Source organism: Symsagittifera roscoffensis, chromosome 1, assembly GCF_963678635.1.
Source record: "Symsagittifera roscoffensis chromosome 1, txSymRosc1.1, whole genome shotgun sequence".
NCBI classification, from domain to species: Eukaryota; Metazoa; Xenacoelomorpha; order Acoela; family Convolutidae; genus Symsagittifera; species Symsagittifera roscoffensis.
In genome coordinates, this window is record NC_087062.1 from 37,685,282 (window position 1) to 37,703,870 (window position 18,589).

Sequence of the window (18,589 nt, forward strand, 5' to 3'; positions counted from 1 at the left end):
CAACGCAAATTCGTCCTCACATTTCCAAACTGAAGACATTAATAAAACTCTCAGACGCCCAGGATTTCACAGTTTAAGTTATGTTTGCTAGTAAAATTGAATTGCGCGAAAAATAAATTTCTCTCATCCTTATAAATTATCCATGAAACGATGAGCGTTCTCAATTCAAACATAGAAACTTGTGTTATTAAGAACAACAATCAATTCATGTCAACTTCAAAACAGACTATCAATCAAAGCGTCCTTGAAATCAGTCTGGGAAGGTGTCTTCATATCTCCTTCTGCATTTGCTGCAGCAGCCGTACTGACCCCGTTGGCGGGCGTTGGCACAAATGAGTCTGATAGTTTGAACACTTTTTCGATCACTGATATCTCTGTTGCTGTGGAATTGAAGCCTGTGAATGCTATCCAGTCGTTTACAATGAGACCTGAGGATATTTGGTTGCTGCCTCTGTTCACTGTACCTGCCACTAGAGGAACCTGACAATAAAATACATTACCAGATGAACCATCTTCCCACACATATCTATCTAATCGGAAGCTTTAAGCAGCACTCTAGAGAAAACCAATCAGGAACATCCTCTACTTAAGATTTTGTTTACTTCCTTTTTTCTCTACCCTTCCCTTTTGTTATATTTAACGAAATCAACTTTTTTCCGACCAATCTAGAATTTTCATAACAGAATTTAAAGCTAATACAGATTAAGCAAATTTATGTCTAAACTACTGTGAAGAATACAAAACAGAGAAATAAAAAATTGACAAATATGTATAGCAAAGTGAAACCTGATCAGAGAAACAAAACGGCTGGCCCAAAATCCTCTGGTAATTTTCTCTTCAACTTATCGTTGTGTTCAAAACAAGATCCCCTCCCCCCCCCCCCCAAGGGGTGGCAACAAATTATGCGTAGGGTGTTTTTCCCTTCAATTTAAGGTACCTAAGGAAAGCTCGTAGGGGGTCAACAGTAGTATCACTTTTAAGCCCTATTTGTCGTGACTCCGATTCCAAAAAAAAACGTTCTCAGTCTCAAAAGACCTGTCTGAAAATTTTCGTTTTTAAACCAAATTAGATAAAATGATGAGAGATTGACCTCCCCACTTAATTCTACAACAATTTTAAAGTTTGTTCAGCGATGAGTATTTCTCGTTCTTGCAATTTTTCAGTCTAGTCAGATGCCTTTTACCAGAGCAAAATAGCAGGAAATATTAAAAAAACTTCATTTTGGAATTTCTTTTCTTAGATCATTGGTGTCGTAAAATTCTGTGCTCTTCTGAGCTCTCCTTGTTTTATTACGTTTACAACTTAGGTGAGCATCAAAATTAGATACTCTTTCGAAGCAATTAAACCCATATGTCAGCTAATTGGCCAACTGTAACTATATATGGCAATTCAGATCGTACACTGCTCATTACTGAAATTTACTGAAGTTCTATATCCAAACAAAGAAGAGAAGCATTTGAGAAAGACCTCGTAAAACTAAGTTCTGTCAATAAACAATTTCATCTACCTGAAGTAGTGAAGTCAACTCATCCAAATCAGACACAGATGTCTTTGGGTGAATGAGACCGCCTCTGTTGGATATGGTACAATATGTCCCCACAAGTACCTGTCCCGCTACTGTCTGGGGGAACACCTCCACTCCCAACACGTCGGAGATGATCTCTTTCGTCTCAGTATCCAAGTCAGGATGTACAAGTGCCACATGGTCATTGCACACAATTACGTTACCTGAATACAGTTCAAAGAATTGACTACAGAGCGTAAAAGGTTCACGCACTCAAAATCAATCTTCATTAAAAAGTGCGAATGCACTGAAATAAATTCTTATCCGAATTTCACTTCAACAAGCGTGTAGCGCACCACCGGTGCTCCGAATTTTCGGTAATTCAAAAAAAGCATATATTGAAAACAAGATCTCCAACCTCTGTGTGCACTCCCACAGCACGCAATTTCAAAGTAGGCAATTTTATCATTTAAAAAAAAGCGCCCATGGAGGAAAATTTTGCAACTACTGAGAGTAACCTGAAAGCACAAACCTTGTTGGGAATTTTTTTATTTCAATTTTTTCGAAAAACATTGAAAAAATGTCATAATTAGGAAACTTAAAGATTTTAGCCGCCAATTTTGGGCGAAAAATTTGCAACCCCTGCGACTACCCTGACAGCACCCAACTACATGGCTGGGAATTTCGAATATCGTGAACTTTTTAAAACTTAAGTTTCCCGATTTTTTTTTAAAATCATGAGAAACGTCTAATCTCAGAAGCTAAAAAGACTAGAGCACTCATATTTGGAGACAAACTTTGCAACGCCTGAGAGTACCTTGACAATAAAGTTGTCTAACTATAAGGTTAGGAATTTCAAATTTTGTGAAGTTTCTTATAGGTTATTTGAATTTTTTAAACTAATTGAAAAACAGTCACACCTCGGAAACTAAAAGCAATTGAGCAGTCGTATTTGGATGCAAGCTTTGCAATCTTTGACAGTACGCTTATAGTACCCAAGTACAGGTTTAGAAAATTTTGAATCTAAGTTTTCTGAAAACTTGGGAAAAATGACAAAAAAACGTCATATCTCAAAAACTTGAAACATTTGAGCAATCATATTTGGAGGAAAGATTTGCAACTCTTGTCAGTGCCATGACAGCTCCCAATTACAGTTTAAGCATTTTCAAATCTTTTGATTTTTTTGAATATTAATTTTCTGAAAATTTTAGAATAAATCCAAAAAACGTCATTTCTCGAAAACTACTAGGATTTGAGCAGTCAGCTTTGAAGGTATGATTTGCAACCCTGAGAGCACCCAAATACGGGGTGGGGAATTTCACATTTTTTGAAGTTAATTCAAAATAAGTTTTGAAACGATATAGCTTAAACATGACCAAGTTCTTTCGTTAAACAGGCAAAAATAATACGTTGAAAAAGCTTAAACATGGCGAAATAGTGAAGTCCGCAATTAACACAGAGGCGAAATTGCACTTCGCATACAGAAGCAAAAATATGACCGATAACGCTACTGGGAAAAACTGAATGAGTAAAACTTTGAGTCTACAAATTTTTTTAAGTAACGCACGACAATTATGAGTCGACATAATTGCTAAGTGACGCAAGCCAATTATGACCCATTAGCAGTACAAGTCAATTGAAAAAAAAAGACATTTACCAACTAACATGCTACAATTTAACTATTTCGCTAGTATGCGAAAAAACTCATTAAAAACATCCGACCCTACCCAGGTTCGATACCTCTTATTTTCTTGCGGGTCTCCATCCCTACCTCTACGCCACAGATCCATGATAACTTGAAGCTTAAATGCTATTTTTAATATAATAGTCTGTGTTAATATCCTTAGCATTGGCAGTAATTAATTGCTGGTTATAGATAAAAATGAACACTTTCAAAATTAACACATTTTGTCGCAACAATATTTGCGTCGCAACAATATTTGCGACTTAGGTTGGAAAAAAAAGAGTATTCATGCTATAACACAAGCTTTGCTCGTGTAAATATACAACAGAGAACAGATTGCTAAGTATGCCAAAGAGGGGGCGTTATGCTGCCCGATTTGAGACTAGTTTATGAGGCCACATTTGTCATCGAAGGTAAAAGGATTAAACAAGTTTAAATAAACTTCGTCTTTTGATTTCTCGGTTTAAAGAAAAATTGATATATTTATATTTTTTTTTGGTTTCCATTGAGTACTAGAGCTGAACAAATTGTTCGACATTTAGAGTAGGCTGAGTGGGTGTATCCAATCTTTTTGTCTATCTTCTATCTATCTTTCATCAATCTTCTTTTGCTATTTATTATCTATCTTTTTAAGTTAATCTTTTTTATTTTGATTTTTTTTGTGTATTTCAACTTCAACAAAATTTATCTTTCTTTCTTATCTATCTTTTGTAACTATCTTTTTGTCTACCTCCCACCTTTTCTCAATCTTTCTTGGCTTTTTATTATATATGTTTTTAAGTTTATCTTTAATTTCGATTTTTTATTGTATTTCAACTTTATTAAAAGCTATACTTTCACGTTCATGTTATTTTCACGTTCAACCATATATATAAGCACCGGAGGTGCGCGCCATGCGCTAGTAATAGATGTAGAAATTTCTTAATATTTTGGACTGTTCATTTTATTTTAGAGCACATTAAACTATCGTTTAAGAATTACCGGTCCCATAACTAAGTTTTTCGTTTAATTTGCTTGTTTAGATGACCGGTTGACAAACATCCGCATAAATTTTAAGAAGTCCAAATTTACAGAAGTGCACTAATTTTCAAGAACTAGGCCACTGACCTAGTGCATTTAGCTTCTCCTCTATCCTCTGGATCTTGATGTTCTCTGGAAGGGAATTTCTGATGTGTTGCAGCTCCTGGTCAACTGTCGTGTTGGGAACCAACAACCCATTCTTGTTGCCTACTGTCAGATTTCCCACTATTCGGCACCCAGCAATCGAAGAGTGAACAACCGGAATTGCATCTGAGAGTTCGCTCTCGAACGCCGAGTAAAAGTTCTCAGAAGCCCCTTGCGCAACAAGACAATAGGAATTCGTCAATGTTGCGTAGCAGCCGATTTCACTGCTATTTTCAAATTGTATTCTCAATGCCATTATATAAACAAACTTTTCCAATTCTTCTCTCTCCCTTGATTTTGGTATAACAGACGCGTTCGAAGATGTCCTTGCCCCCTTATTTATTTCCAAGTGTAACTATCTAAATCTGAAAAGTTTTTAAAGGATAAAATATGCCAAAAAGTATAGCTAATTGCTACGCAGGACATGAAGAATGTTCCGAACGCGCTGCCAAAATCTTGTTGGAAGAACTTAACTCAAATTGAGTTTGAACAGCAATTAAGACAGCCTTCGCGGCGAAAACTTTTCAATGGAAGATTTTTTTTTGGAATACGCATCACGACTGAAAAGGCTTCTTAATGAAAGCACACTTTACCTAGGACGCTTTTTTGTGGCGACGGTGGGTGTTTGATTTTTGCTTCAAAATATCCGATTCTTTACTTCGTTCCCAACCTCTTGGGGCGTGATAGCCAGGGGCGGATTTAAAGCGGTGGGGCGGACGCTCCCCCCCCCCCCCCTCCCCCGCCTCAGGGATTCGACCCCCTGCCGACCTGAAAACCCGCCACCCCCTCGAGAAAATTCTAGATCCTCCCCCTGGAGATAGCCATAAAAATTTCTTGAAAAACCTGTTGTTTTAGTGCCTCGAACGATTTATTCGTAACTCTAAACCAAACCTAATTTTACGTCGGTTCAAGAAATTTTTTTTAATGGTTAACTCTCTGGCGATATACATAAAGTCAAGTAGGTTACTCGAGGGTTAATTCATTGTTTAAAGTGCTAAGGATGTCATTAGGTTTTGTGTGTTGTACTTCAGTCTTATTCATTCATTCCTCCTCTTCGGCTGGAGCCATCATTTGTCTGTGAAGAATTTCCTTTCTCAAATCATTCCATTGTTTGCCTGCATTCCTCGTATTGATTACGTAGTCTCCGAAAACGTTCAACGTCCTCTCGGCTGCAAAAAGGCCAATAAAACATGTCATCAGCCAGGTCGATTGTCGCCTCAATACATTTCTGTAGAATGATTTCACTATTGGCAGGGTCATTGTGAAAAAACTACAACCAATTTACCTGAAAAAAAAACTACTGCGTAAAATGCTATACGCTATTTGAATAAGTCGAGACCGTCCTTCAACACAAATAAACTTCTCCGTAGACCTCTAGAACATCGACTCCTGTACACTTTTGTTCTGACGCAATCCCCACTAAATTTTTTTATCGCAACGAATTAATGCTCAAGATGAATAAAATATGCTGTTTTTGGAAGCTTAAAAAAACAATTTTCAATCCAAAAAAATGGATTCTGCAATAAATCTTCAATACAAGTTTATGCTTAGTTTTTGGCATGTTTTTCGTCAGAATGGGCCAGAAATTGCGGGACGCACTGGTAATTTTGAACTCACTCACCCACGACAAAAAAAAATAACTTTTTCCGATAAAACTCAACATAGACCCTTTTAATATCTAACCCCCACAAATTAAATGCAGAAGATTTCAGTGCAAAAAAACAGGTTTCTAAACACCTTAATTTACATTGGGTCAGTATCAAACTTTATGATAGAGGTTTTGATATGTAGCTTGTGGCTACAAATAAATGTAAAATAAATTATGCTACAATAAAATCGAAGCTAATAGTACGTTAAGAATAGAAGTTAAGCAGGAAGATTATTCAGCCGTCTGCTCCTGCTTTGCTGAATTTGAACAATATTTCTTGATATTTGTTTCCCATCTAGTGGTCTCTGAGCTACATTAAGGAAATTGTAATTTAATAATAACGATTCATATGAAGGCCTGTCGGAAGGCAAAGGTCTGACGCAATCCCGTACAAAATCCCTGAAGTCCTTTGTCCATTGGTCTCCATTTAGCACTGGACCCTTTTCACTGAGTCTTATATACAATTGGCGGTTCCAATCAGTCTGGTTTTCGATCGAGTTTTCATCTTCGATGTAGTAGGGGTGAAACATTTGAGCAACCTCAATCAATGTTACTCCTAGGCACCACACATCTGAAGAGTACTCGTATACCAACACTTCGGGAACCTCTTGATTTTGCATCTCGTAAAACAATCTACATCTTTCTGGAGGCAAGTAAGATTTGGTGGCTATTTCGGTGTAATTAGAGCAACCCTTGTCCAGAACTCGACTGATGCCGAAGTCACTCAACTTGACTGACCCGTTGCTGTGCAACAAAATATTCGCAGGTTTCACATCTCTGTGCATTATTTCATTTTTCTCTTGCAGGAACTGCAGGGCACTTGTTACAGAAAATGCAATACACCTGACTTCTTCCTCTGATATGGGGGTGCCAATTTTCGATAAGTTTTTGTAATAATCGTTGCAGTTGGTAAGCATGTACTCCATGAAGAAATAAACAGATGATGCGCCAACGCAGCCAAGTAGTTTGACGATGTATTTACACTCTCTAGCGACTGAAAGCACTTCAAACTCCCGTAGCACTCCCGCTGTTTCAGCTGCAGGAACAATTTTGACTGCTACTGTCACCTTTTCAGATTCTGCGACATCAAACTCTCCGAAGCAAGCGGATCCAATAAAGGCCTTGTTAAATACGACTTCACTGATTGGCAGGACTACCCTCTGGACTACTGCAGAGGAACCTATCAAAACACAATTCCACATACAGATACAAGTATAAAAGACTAACCTCTGAATTACTAAAGAGAAACATATCCATAGAAACGGGTTATCGTATCAACTAGAAGTACCACGTAATGTTTTTCCGAAAACTCATTTAATTAAACCCAGGAATGTTCCCTTTAGCCCAGGAATGTCACCAGGAATTAAACCCTTTTAACCACAGGAATTAAAGAAAGACCTTTAACCCCAGTGAGTTATGACCTTTTGGTTATACTCATAGAGTAATTTCAGATAAGGTACACCGTCTGCTCGTCACGCTATCTTATTTTCGGCCGGATACATTCGTGCAACTTCTTAGTCTAATACCAATCTTAATCTTACTCTTATATCTCCTAGTCTCAATAGATCTAGTGTACACCGGTTTATGCGAGTTAGTTCCAGAATGAGAACAACTGTATTCTATGCTTAATTCAAATTGTTCTGGTGTTGAAACTACAAGTAGTTTCAACACTTACAAATAAGTGGGTTGTTAGTTTGATGGAGTATGATTGGTTAGTATTCAATAAATTCTAGTTTAGATCTGGTTCCACCAGGAATGTTCACTGCTTTTCAGGCAAAAGGCTTTCCCCAGGTCGGGGGTGTTCAAAAACAATATTGTCGATGTTGTTAAAAAAAACCTTGAGTTAAAAACAATAGGGAAGACAGTGAAGGGCTATTTAACAGAGAGGCAAAGCGGAGCTTCGTACAACTTGTCGATGAAAACTTCGATTGAAAAATGTGGAAAAAAACTGAGTCTACTAAAATTTCATAAATTTGCCTCGAAAGATGTTAGATTTGAGGAAAACAAAAACTTCGAGAAATACAATCGTTAGCTTAAGAGATTCGCAATAATAAATGGCGTTCAGAAAGTTCAGCGGTTTACCATTGAACTGGAAGTTAAATCTAAAATGCCACTAAACCAACAGATGTAAAAACGAATACCTAAAAAGCCGAAAAAAAAATTTGAACCTATTCTAAAAAGAGTCAATATTAAATGATTAAGCCGATATCATAGAAGCCGAACAAACATCTTAGACAGTAAATTTGAAAAGCAAAGTATATAGAATTAAGGCTGATATATTACAAAAGAAATTTCGCTCAGAACACAAAATACCACGCTGTGGCTACTAAGCCGACAAAAAGTAATCAGATGCACAATACCTGTGTAATGTTCCTTTATACGTTTTTACACAAGAAATCGCATTTGAACAAAATTAACAATTCTGAATATAACCCTACAATTCTTAAGACAACCAAGAAGCCGACAAATAAGCATCATGAAAAACTAATATCGTAACTCATACGAAACTGGTCAGAACTCTAGATATGGCTGAAAAACTAATCGACAGTAAACGAGACAAAAGTGGCAAAAAAAATCGTTTCAAATTTTTTGATCGAAAAAACCATCTACCAAAACTTTCAAATATTTGTCATTAGCTTTCTTTATTTGAAAAAAAAAACATGGCAATTAGGACGATTAACTATTGAGCTAGCGTAGTTTTCAAGTCCCCCACAAAACATTAACCTTTAATATTCATCAAACTACTCAAAAGGAGGCCGTTCAGCTGATATAATATTAGCCGAAAACTTTCGAGCCGAATAAAGAGAAAAACTGATATCGGAATTGGTAAACATCGCCAACATAAAAAGACTGAAAAATAATAGTATTTAAAACTTAGACATGCTCAAAAATTGCCTATTAATTGACAAAAACACTGATTTGGAGATGACCAACTATGTCAGCCATCCTATTAGCCTAATTGTTGTGATTAACTTATAAAAAGAGTTTCAAAGAATCGAAAATTAATAATGACAAGTAAAATGAGAAGCCAACGCTCAAGTACCACAAGGACACACCAGTATCCTGTAACGCTTCCGTCAAGCAAACTTGTATCGAACTGAGTCCATGTGGAGAGAAACCATAGTCGAAGAAAACCTCGCAAAAAAGGTGGAAGCTGCACTATCAGAGTCAATGAATGCATTGATCCCAAGGTTAGTAGAGGATATCAAAACGCAGACGAAGGAAGTATTTAATGTGACGATGAAAGAAGCATTATCGAAATTGAAAGAAGATCTTACCTCAGGGGTGAAAAATGAAATCTCTCACTGTGAAAAGAAAGTAAACCTCACAATAATTTCAGAAGCGGAATTATTGGAGACATATAATTGCAGAGACAATGTGCAAAATTTAGGCCTTAGTGAAACACTACACAGTGGCGAGCAAAGTGAGACGATGGAAACAACTAGGAAAAAAGTTGTTGATGTAAGCAATGCCCTAGAAGCACAAATATCCGAAAACGATATTTCCATTGCACACATCGCTGCCATCTCGAAGTAACAGGAACAAGCCAGTTATTGTGACGTTTCCGAAAAGAATAAAGAAAATACATCTTTTGAAAAAGAAGAAGAATTTATTCAACCACGAGGAGCAGAAAGACACCAAAATATTCGAAAGTCGAATATTCGAAATGTGATCATGAAGAGGAACAGCAGCTAAAACTAATCGAGCAAAAAGGTAATGGTGCTAATGTTCATATATTGCTCTCGAATGTAGGGTCAATGAAAAAAGCATCGTGAAGATCTAGAAGCACTTCTAAGTAGTCTCGAGTCTCCCATAAATGCAATATGTCTAGCAGAAACTCAGCTTAATGAAACGGATGATTTTAATGTTTAAATAAAAAAGCTTTCATACACTATTCAGGAAGATAAGGAAGACTAGATGCGTAGGAACTAAGATACAGAACGGTGACAAAGTTAATTTAATAGACCAGCTTGATAGTACATTATCACAATCCATTTCTATCGTGGTTGTAGTGAGTGGATGTAAGTTTGTAATTGCAATGCTTTATGTACCCCGAGGTATAATGAAGTAAAATTTGTCGAAGAGCTCGATAAGGAGCTAGAGTTTCTTGCGACTTTTTAAAATCCAATTGTTCTGATGGGAGATTTTAATATCGATACATTACGGGAAAAGAATCAAAAACAATCATATTTAGATACAATTACTTCTAATGGTTTCGAGCTATTAATCAAATGCCCTAATCGAGTTAGTGACACATTTGAAACTTGTACAGACCGTGTCATAACCAGGAACTTAGAAATTCTAACCATAAACGTGCTAGATGATGATTGTTTTTCCGATCATTATCCTATCATATTAAAAACTATTTTTGGATTGAAAACGGAACTGTCAAACTATACATATCGTGATATGTCATTCCTTACAAAAGAAGACACACTGAAATATTTCTTGTTAATAATGAAACAAAAGTACGAATTCTCAAATCTAATTAGCGACCACGAGCGGAATAGTGCCCACAAAAATTTCAAACATGGCCTTCTAAAATCATTTAACATTTTGGTGCCAACGGGCAAAATTGTTAAAAAATCTAATACTCATGCTCCTTGCTTTATTAAAAGTTAAAGAACTCCTTACTTAGGAGAGATAAATTGTACAAATTATGGAAGTCAGACAAAGAAAATTCCGACAAGAAATATAATTTCCTGCATCACCGGCGAAAAACAAATAAGATTAGAGAAAAAAGAGTATTACTTTAACACACTTAGTATTGGAATATCGAGACAAGTATTCAATATATTAAATATATCTAACGCTTTCAATGACATTTCTCTTCCCTTTGCACCAACTTAGCTAATAAAACTGACCGCAAAGGACCAGTGGTTCAACAAGCAAACATGATTCAATCAATGTATGTATCTTTTCAACAGCTCTTTCATTGAGACAATTGATGTAAAAATGTCCGAAACTAAAGCATACATATGGTATAGATGAACTAAGTAACCTCTTCCTAATTAAAAGCTTTTATGTGATTGTACCATATTTAACTTTTTCGACTCATATCTGGTTTAATACTGGGGTTTTTCCTAAATATCGCAAGTAAGCAAAAGTTTCACATAGATGATAGTCGAATAAATATGAATAACTATCCTCCGATATCACCCAGTTGTAGTAAAGTGAAGATAATGCACTTACGTTTATACAATTATCTCGGAAAACTTGAGCTAATATTTTATCGTCAATTTGGTTTTAGCGAGAAGTATGCCACGGTGTATGCATTAGCAGAACTGACTGAAAGACTTAGACTAGGCGTTGATAAATATTTAAAAAAGCTTTTTTATGGCTACAAATGATTTGAATGTTATTTTATCTAACAGATATCAGTGTGTACAAGTTGGCAACTGTACATCTTATTGGCTTCCGGTGAAAACGGGAAATTTTCAACGTTCTTTTTGGGTCCGCTTCTTTTCTTTATTTATATTTTTGACATGCAACATGCAGATGCCATTTCTGATCTTTTTTGTTTGCAGACGACACTAACATATCGTGCCAAACTTCGATCTTATAAGAATACCAAAAAACTTTAACGAACAATTCCTCTTGGCTGTGTTCAAACAAAATTACCTTAAACAATGATACCACTACTTAAGTTAGATTTATTAAATATAGAGGTGCTTCTAAACTTAGTATCAATTTACTCAATAATACATTTAAACCCAAATCCTGCTGTAAACACTTAGGTGTTGTTGTCGATGAAAAATTGAATTTTTTCCTCATTTACAAAAATTTAAAGCAAAACTGGGTAGTCATTGTGGCGTTGTTTCAACACTGAGATAATATGTACCTACATCAACCTTACTGAAACACTATCAAACGAAAGTGAATTTAACAATTCAATATGGTTTACTTGTATATGGATGCACGAGTTTTTAATCACTGAACCTACTTTTGATGATGCAACGAAAAAAAATTCGCATGATTTACTTTAACAGAAAGAATGATACCATTTCTAAGGTTTTTTTGAAGACAAAATACTGACAGTCCATGAGCTGTATATCGACGAATTGACAAAAATTTGATTAAGATCATTAAACCGAAAGCACTCAACTTTTTTCTATATTCTATGTTTTCTTTGAAAAGTTTTGCCTACAATACCAGGAACTCAGAATATCGAAATTTTGTTCCACCATTTTGTAATAAACAGAAATCATGTTCGTTAACCATTAGAGGAACAAAGTTACTGAATATTTTGGCTGAGAATAACCTTTTACCTGAAAAATTTGGTTTGATGACAAGAAATGAAACTGTGTTTTTGTCCATAAGTTACGAGATAATTTTATACTTGGAAATCATTGCAGTTAGTGAAACATATTTTCGATTTGGTTTTTAATTTGGAAAAAAAGATACCCGTAGTTAAATGCTAACGAATAACCTTCTGAGGGTTGCAAAAACACCCCGAAAACATGACCCTCTAAATCTTATTAGTTTCCGAGTTATGGTAGTTTTTTTGAAAACTTCGAAAAAAAATTTGGATTCAAAATCATCCGGATTTCTTTGAAGAAACTACCGCACATGGGTCGTGAAACATGTCGAACATAAAAAGTCGAGTCGAAAAAGTTCAGATTATAGCTGGGATCTTTTGGTAACTTGTAGCTCATCAAAACTATGAGCCACAAGTTACCAAAAGTGGTTCAACGGAATAGAATATGTCGAGCAGACATATTTCAGATGATGGCTGGGATCTTTTGGTTACTTGTGGCTCATCGGAACTTATGAGCCACAAGCTACCAAAAGTGGTTCATCGGAATAGAATATGTCGAGCATACATATTTTAGATGATGGCTGGGATCTTTTGGTAACTTGTAGTTCATCGTAACTTGGACAATAAATTGATAGAAAAACTTGGAATGATTTACTATTATTTTTTCAATGTTAAATTATGTTATTTCAGAACATTATGGGTAGACTCTAAGTGGACTTATCTTCTGACCTCCGTCTATCCTCTCCATATTCATGTTAATTTGTTCATTTATGAAAAATCTTTATGAATTTATTTTTCATTTGACGAATGCAATGATTTAATAAATGGAGAAATAAATTCTTTCTTTCTTCTTTTTATACACAAAGTTATTAACGGAAAAAGTCTGAAAATTGGTTGAAAATAGCACCCATCTGAACAAAGGATCTGCTTAGTACTAACTAAAGCACAACGGAACGCAAGAAGATACAAAAAAAATATTGACTCATTTTTTTCAAAACAACTTCAACTTTCAAAACAACTTCAACTTCAAAGAAAAAACATATGGTGTCAAAGCTATTCAAATTTCGCGAACAAGTTAAGTTTGACAATTTTTTGATAAAATTATCCCAACTTGAAAAAAATGAGTCAATAGGTAAATGATTCATTCAGCTGGAAATCTGCAAACTAAAATCCACTTTCGATACCAGAAGTCGATCACGTTTTTCGTGACCTTTTTTTCGTGTTCGATAGTGGAGTTTGTCTTCCTTTCAACAAAGAAAAGCAGTGAGCGTAAAAATAAATCAAAAGTCAAAAATCGTTCATGAAAAGTTTTCGTGATTTTGGATCTAAACAATTAAATTTTGGTTCTTTTTACTTATTCAGCCCATATTTGCAAACCTCAATAGATGTTGTTTGGCTTAAGAGAAGATCTGATGAAAGAAACATGGTTGAATTATGGCATTGACTTGTTTTTTGAAAAATTTGCAACTTTCCAACTTCGAAGAAAAAAATATAGGCCCTTAAGGCCCATTGAATTTCAAGAAACATTTAAAGATTTGCACTTTTTTTGATATTAACTCGATTAGAGAAAACTGGAGTCTTAGGCAAATTTAAAGTTTTTATTCCGCTGGGAACTCTCAAAATAAACTCAACTTTGGTAACTAGACATTGATCACGTTTTTTTGCGCCATTTTCTCTTTTCTAAATGCAGAGCGAGAGTTGCGAAAGAACTTGAATTGAACTCAACAAGTGCAGATATACATATGGCAATCATGATTGCATTAAAAAGTATGAACTCACTTTTTGTAGTTATGAGAGCATTGCTGAAAAAAAATCATCACGACATAGAAAAATCATCACGCATAAGCGGAGAAAAAAAGTTGTTCGTACAACGTGAAACATTCTGAGCGATAAAATTGACTAGCGCATGACTCGCCCTACGGTGCTTCAAATAGATTGTTGAACGTGAAAAGAGCTTCCTAAAAAAAACAGATTGGAACCGTAAATATAATTTGGGCTCACACATCAGGGTTTTCTATTTCAATGAATAAACAATTTTAAACAATCATCTTTCAATTTATTTTTCACCCAAATGGTCATATCTCCAAAAACCACTAAGTTTATTTGATTTATTGAAAACCTCCAGAAAACATTTAAAATTGAAAAAAGACCCTGAAAAGTCTAGAGAATACACATGCCTCTTTCATGTTTTTTTTTATAGAAGCTCAAAAGTTTTCCAATTTTTATTGGAGAAAAACTCTTTAGCTTACTAAAACTATTGGAGAAAATTTGCCTAAGCTTACTGAAAATTTGAAAAAAAAACACATAACCAACTGAAACTTGGAAAAGAGTAATGAACCGACTTTTTTTTTAAATATCTTCAACTTTTGAATCTCGAAGAAAAAAATAAATGGAATTAAAACTCTCTGTTTTTGTAGAACAATTGATGATGGACACTTTCATGGTAAAACTTACCCAATTTGAGAAAACTGGATCAAAAGGGATAACTTTCATTTCGCTGGGAAATCGTGGAGTTTGCCTTCCTTTTAACAATAGAAATGCACTGAAATCACAAGTCAGACTGCGAAAAATCAAAATTGAGCGTGAACAAGTTTTTAGACTTTTTCCTGAAAAAAAAACAATTAAAAATCAGCAAGAATATATAAGAGTACTCACTACGTTCATATATCACGAGAAACAAAATGGAGAAGCTCATTTAGAAGCCAAACTTGCAACCTCTAGGACAGCACCACGATAGATAGTTGAAAACTTCAACTTTGTAATTTTTCAGATCTATGTCTTGAAGAGCAAATTTTCAAAAAGGTAAAATACATATCTCAGCTCTTAAAAGGTTTTGGTCAGTCATTTTAGGATGCCATATTTGTAATTTCTGAGTGCACCCTGAAAGCACCATTACCATAGGTCTGAGAGTTTTAAGTTCTGTTAGTTTTTTTCAAAGCTAAGTGTTCTAAACAAAATTGAAAAATTAAAAACATTCGAAAACCAAAGGAATTTGAGCAGTCATATTATGAGGGCAGAAATGCAACACCAGAAAGAGCTCTGAGAGCACTCCACCATAAGGTTGAGAGTTTCAAGCTCCGTTAGTTTTTTCCATCTATTTTTTGTGAGTATTAATCTAAAGATTTGAGTAGTAAAATTTAGAGGCCAAAAAAGTGAGTGTGAACTGATAACATCCCAGCATATGGTAGAGATTTTAATTTTTTTTTTAGATCTAAAATTTTTGAAACAAAAATTGAAAAAATAAAAATACGCCATATCTCGAACACCAAAGGGCTTTGATCAAAAATAGTGAAAGAGCACAATTGTCTTCCCATAGTGCACCCTGAGCGCACCCTACACAGGGTAGTTTCAACTTCAGTTAACTTTTTTTTCAGATCTATTTCTTTGAACAAAAAAATCATAAAAAACGCCATCTCGGAAACATAAATATGCGAGCAGTAAAATTTGGAGACCAGGTTTGCAACTCCTGACTGTACCCCGATTTTTTTTAGTTTTTACGCTCGCGATTAGGAAGCATTATTAAACCGGAATATAGACTTTTTTCGGTCGAGTTATCATCTAATTTCACAGAATCATTTTACCTTTGACCCATATGAAATCAGAAACAGACGTTAACTCGCGCATATGGCGCTAAGCGATTAATTTGAGTTAATCACAGATCGGACAATCATTCCCCCAAATCCCAGAAGTTCGATTCCAGAGGAGACTGGTTTTTTTTGTGGAAACTGAAGATTTTTCAGTTGCTGATAATCACAGCCATTCATTTTTGTATCGCAAGAATCGCGAAGTAGAGCAAAACCCCGCTTCGCCTGTGTTCAAATTTTTGAAAACAAAATTATAAAAACGCCATATCTAGGAAACCAAACGGATTTGAGCAGAAAAATTTGGAGGCCAGATTTGCAACCCTTGAGTGCGACCTGATAGCACACCACCATACCGTTGAGAATTTCATTTTTGTTAAAAACACTGCAACAAATGTTTTATAATTTGCATTGCGAAATTAGGAAAAAACTACAATTAAAGCATTCACGTTTCAACAGATGAATAGTTAAAAACAATAGATGACCTTGGAAATTTAAAACTTTGAATTCAATAAATCAAATTAAACGTTGGAAAATATTGACAAACTATTAAACAGGCATTTTAATAAAGAAAAAACCTGGATTCGCATTTAATTTTGTCCACTAGCGTATATAAGAGTCTGAACCACGTTCATCGAGTTTTAAAATTCCTGACACGAAAACTGATCACCACGTAAATAGTGACTAAGCCCACTTCGGCGTTTAAATTTCAATACGTATTCAGCTAGCCGGGAAAAAAAAAGTCTTTTTCGGCTATCCAGGAATGCGGCTCCCTGGCGCGCCACCAATTTTAGCCTTGTATTCATTTATTTACGCGGCAAGGTCTCTCTTATTTTGCGCCGTTCAAGTGAAATTATCGTGAAAATACAATATTTATATTGTGACCTAAATATTGTGGATCTTCTTGTCTATAACTTACCGCAACCACTGTCCTCGTTAGAACTGACAATTCTTTCACATTTGTCTGGATCTAAATCATAATCCAGTTTTTCCAAGCGGGTTTTCATAGGCAGTACCTTGAGTGGGCAACTTTCCGAATACAGAATAGGTTCTTCGTGGGTATTGGCCCTGGGCATTCGTATTAGAGATGGAGGCATCATGAGGGTGTGCTACTTATAAATCATTAACTGAAATTATGAAGTGTTTAATATTCGTTCTCATTATAGCCCAGCCCTCCCCTAATACAAAACTCAAATCAATTGAGCAATCATGCCACTAAAAAGAATAGCAATTAGAACTTCGAACTATGTAACAATTGAAGGAAGTGGAAAAACGAGAGAAATAAAAAACAAAAAATGCTCTTTTTTAATGTATTTCAGTTTTTCAAAGAGGTCCTAGTGGGGTTGAACTTTAGAATTCAAAAAATTGGTTCCCGAGTCTTATTGATCTCAAAAATTATACCGGACATTTTAAGAAAAAAGAAACTCACCTTATCTCTAAATTTAATTACCAGAGATTGGTTAACAAGATTATATTGAGATAAGGTGAGTTTCTTGATGGATCAATCTGTGTAGCAATAAAAACAAACAACAAGTTTCAGACCCTGTATTTAACGGCGTCTAATTTCGAGCTAATAAAGTCAGTGTGGGGAGGAAAAATTTCCAATTTAGAACTAATAAAGCGAGCGAGCAGGCCTACAATAGAATATTTATGCTTAATTTAATTGAAATATTTTGTATTTCAAGATATGGCAAGTTATCTCTGGAACCAACTCCACTGCGAAATTCAATAAACATCAAAACAACTAATTGACTCAAGAAGTCTTGTAATGTTTAATATGAAAACTGCACCACAAGGTCAGTTCACTGCAAAGATTCCCCAGCGAAGTTTCACTCTACTCTTGCTCTTCTTGATTGCTTGCCGAAGCCACTCAAAATTCTGTCGGTAAGCAAACAACTCTGCCCTCGCAAAATATCTAGCTACGACAACTGCCATCACCGACTGAACGAGTGAATTTAGGCAGGACTTTCCCGCTATTCCTAATTTGGCTATTGTTGTGAGTAAAACTGGTGATTTTGAGTTGTCGCGAGAAAGTCATACATAACTAGTTCAAATCAAATTTTTAAAAATTCAAATTCCAAATGAAAACTTCTTTCATTATGACCGACTGGCACAACGCAAACGGTTCTCTCATTTAAGTTTTTCATCTCAGTTTTGATTGTGTCATTCTTAGGAAAAGGGCAAAAAAATTTTAAGGAACTCTGCATAAAAATTGGCACGTTCGCTTTCGAGTAAAGTCAAAAAATTTCAAAAATGTCTAAGTTTTAAAACTTTGATTTGTTTGAAGGTGAAAACCTTTTTTAACAATCTGGGCATAGCCAATTATAAATAGAACTTTTCCACAACCCGTTGTTTCGGGTAAACCTATGATATAAGATTTAGCAGGATAAGTAGCAAGAAAAATCCATTGAGAAATAATAGTTAGCGAGAAGGAAATCACGCATACTGTAATTTCGGTTGAGCCTAAAATCTCAGATGTGGGAGTATAGTTCTCGCGAAAAGTCGATAAATTTCAAAAAAGAAATTTTGTCTTTTTGAGGACAATATTTACTCTCGTATACTGGGAACGGCCCGATAGATATTATGAGATACAGATTTGTGAGACTGCTAGCTTTTGGCACAAATAAAATCCTAGTTTAAACTTTCAGTCGAAGGCTGTCCTGCGCTACTGAATAGGACAGCTCAGACATTTCCAGGACAGATGATAGACGACCTCGATGATTCCAATAGCCGCAGATCAGTTATTGAA

General features: G+C 35.3%; 3 protein-coding genes across 6 annotated transcripts in view; 1 reads left to right on the plus strand and 2 right to left on the minus strand.

The window, feature by feature from the left end:
- The window catches only part of LOC134843959 (syntaxin-binding protein 1-like), a 274,291-nt gene that overhangs the window by 97,599 nt on the left and 158,103 nt on the right, over positions 1 to 18,589 (plus strand). The window lies entirely within an intron of this gene.
- LOC134843868 (eukaryotic translation initiation factor 6-like) lies at positions 118 to 4,740 on the minus strand. The gene is made up of 3 exons (XM_063860183.1): positions 4,296 to 4,740; positions 1,508 to 1,728; positions 118 to 480 (listed from the first exon to the last, which is right to left on the minus strand). The coding sequence occupies exons 1-3, from the start codon at positions 4,606 to 4,608 to the stop codon at positions 217 to 219; spliced, it is 798 nt and encodes a 265-aa protein (XP_063716253.1). The 5' UTR covers positions 4,609 to 4,740; the 3' UTR covers positions 118 to 216.
- On the minus strand, positions 5,765 to 17,228 carry LOC134856712 (dual specificity mitogen-activated protein kinase kinase 6-like). The gene is made up of 2 exons (XM_063872982.1): positions 16,760 to 17,228; positions 5,765 to 7,180 (listed from the first exon to the last, which is right to left on the minus strand). The coding sequence occupies exons 1-2, from the start codon at positions 16,938 to 16,940 to the stop codon at positions 6,219 to 6,221; spliced, it is 1,143 nt and encodes a 380-aa protein (XP_063729052.1). The 5' UTR covers positions 16,941 to 17,228; the 3' UTR covers positions 5,765 to 6,218.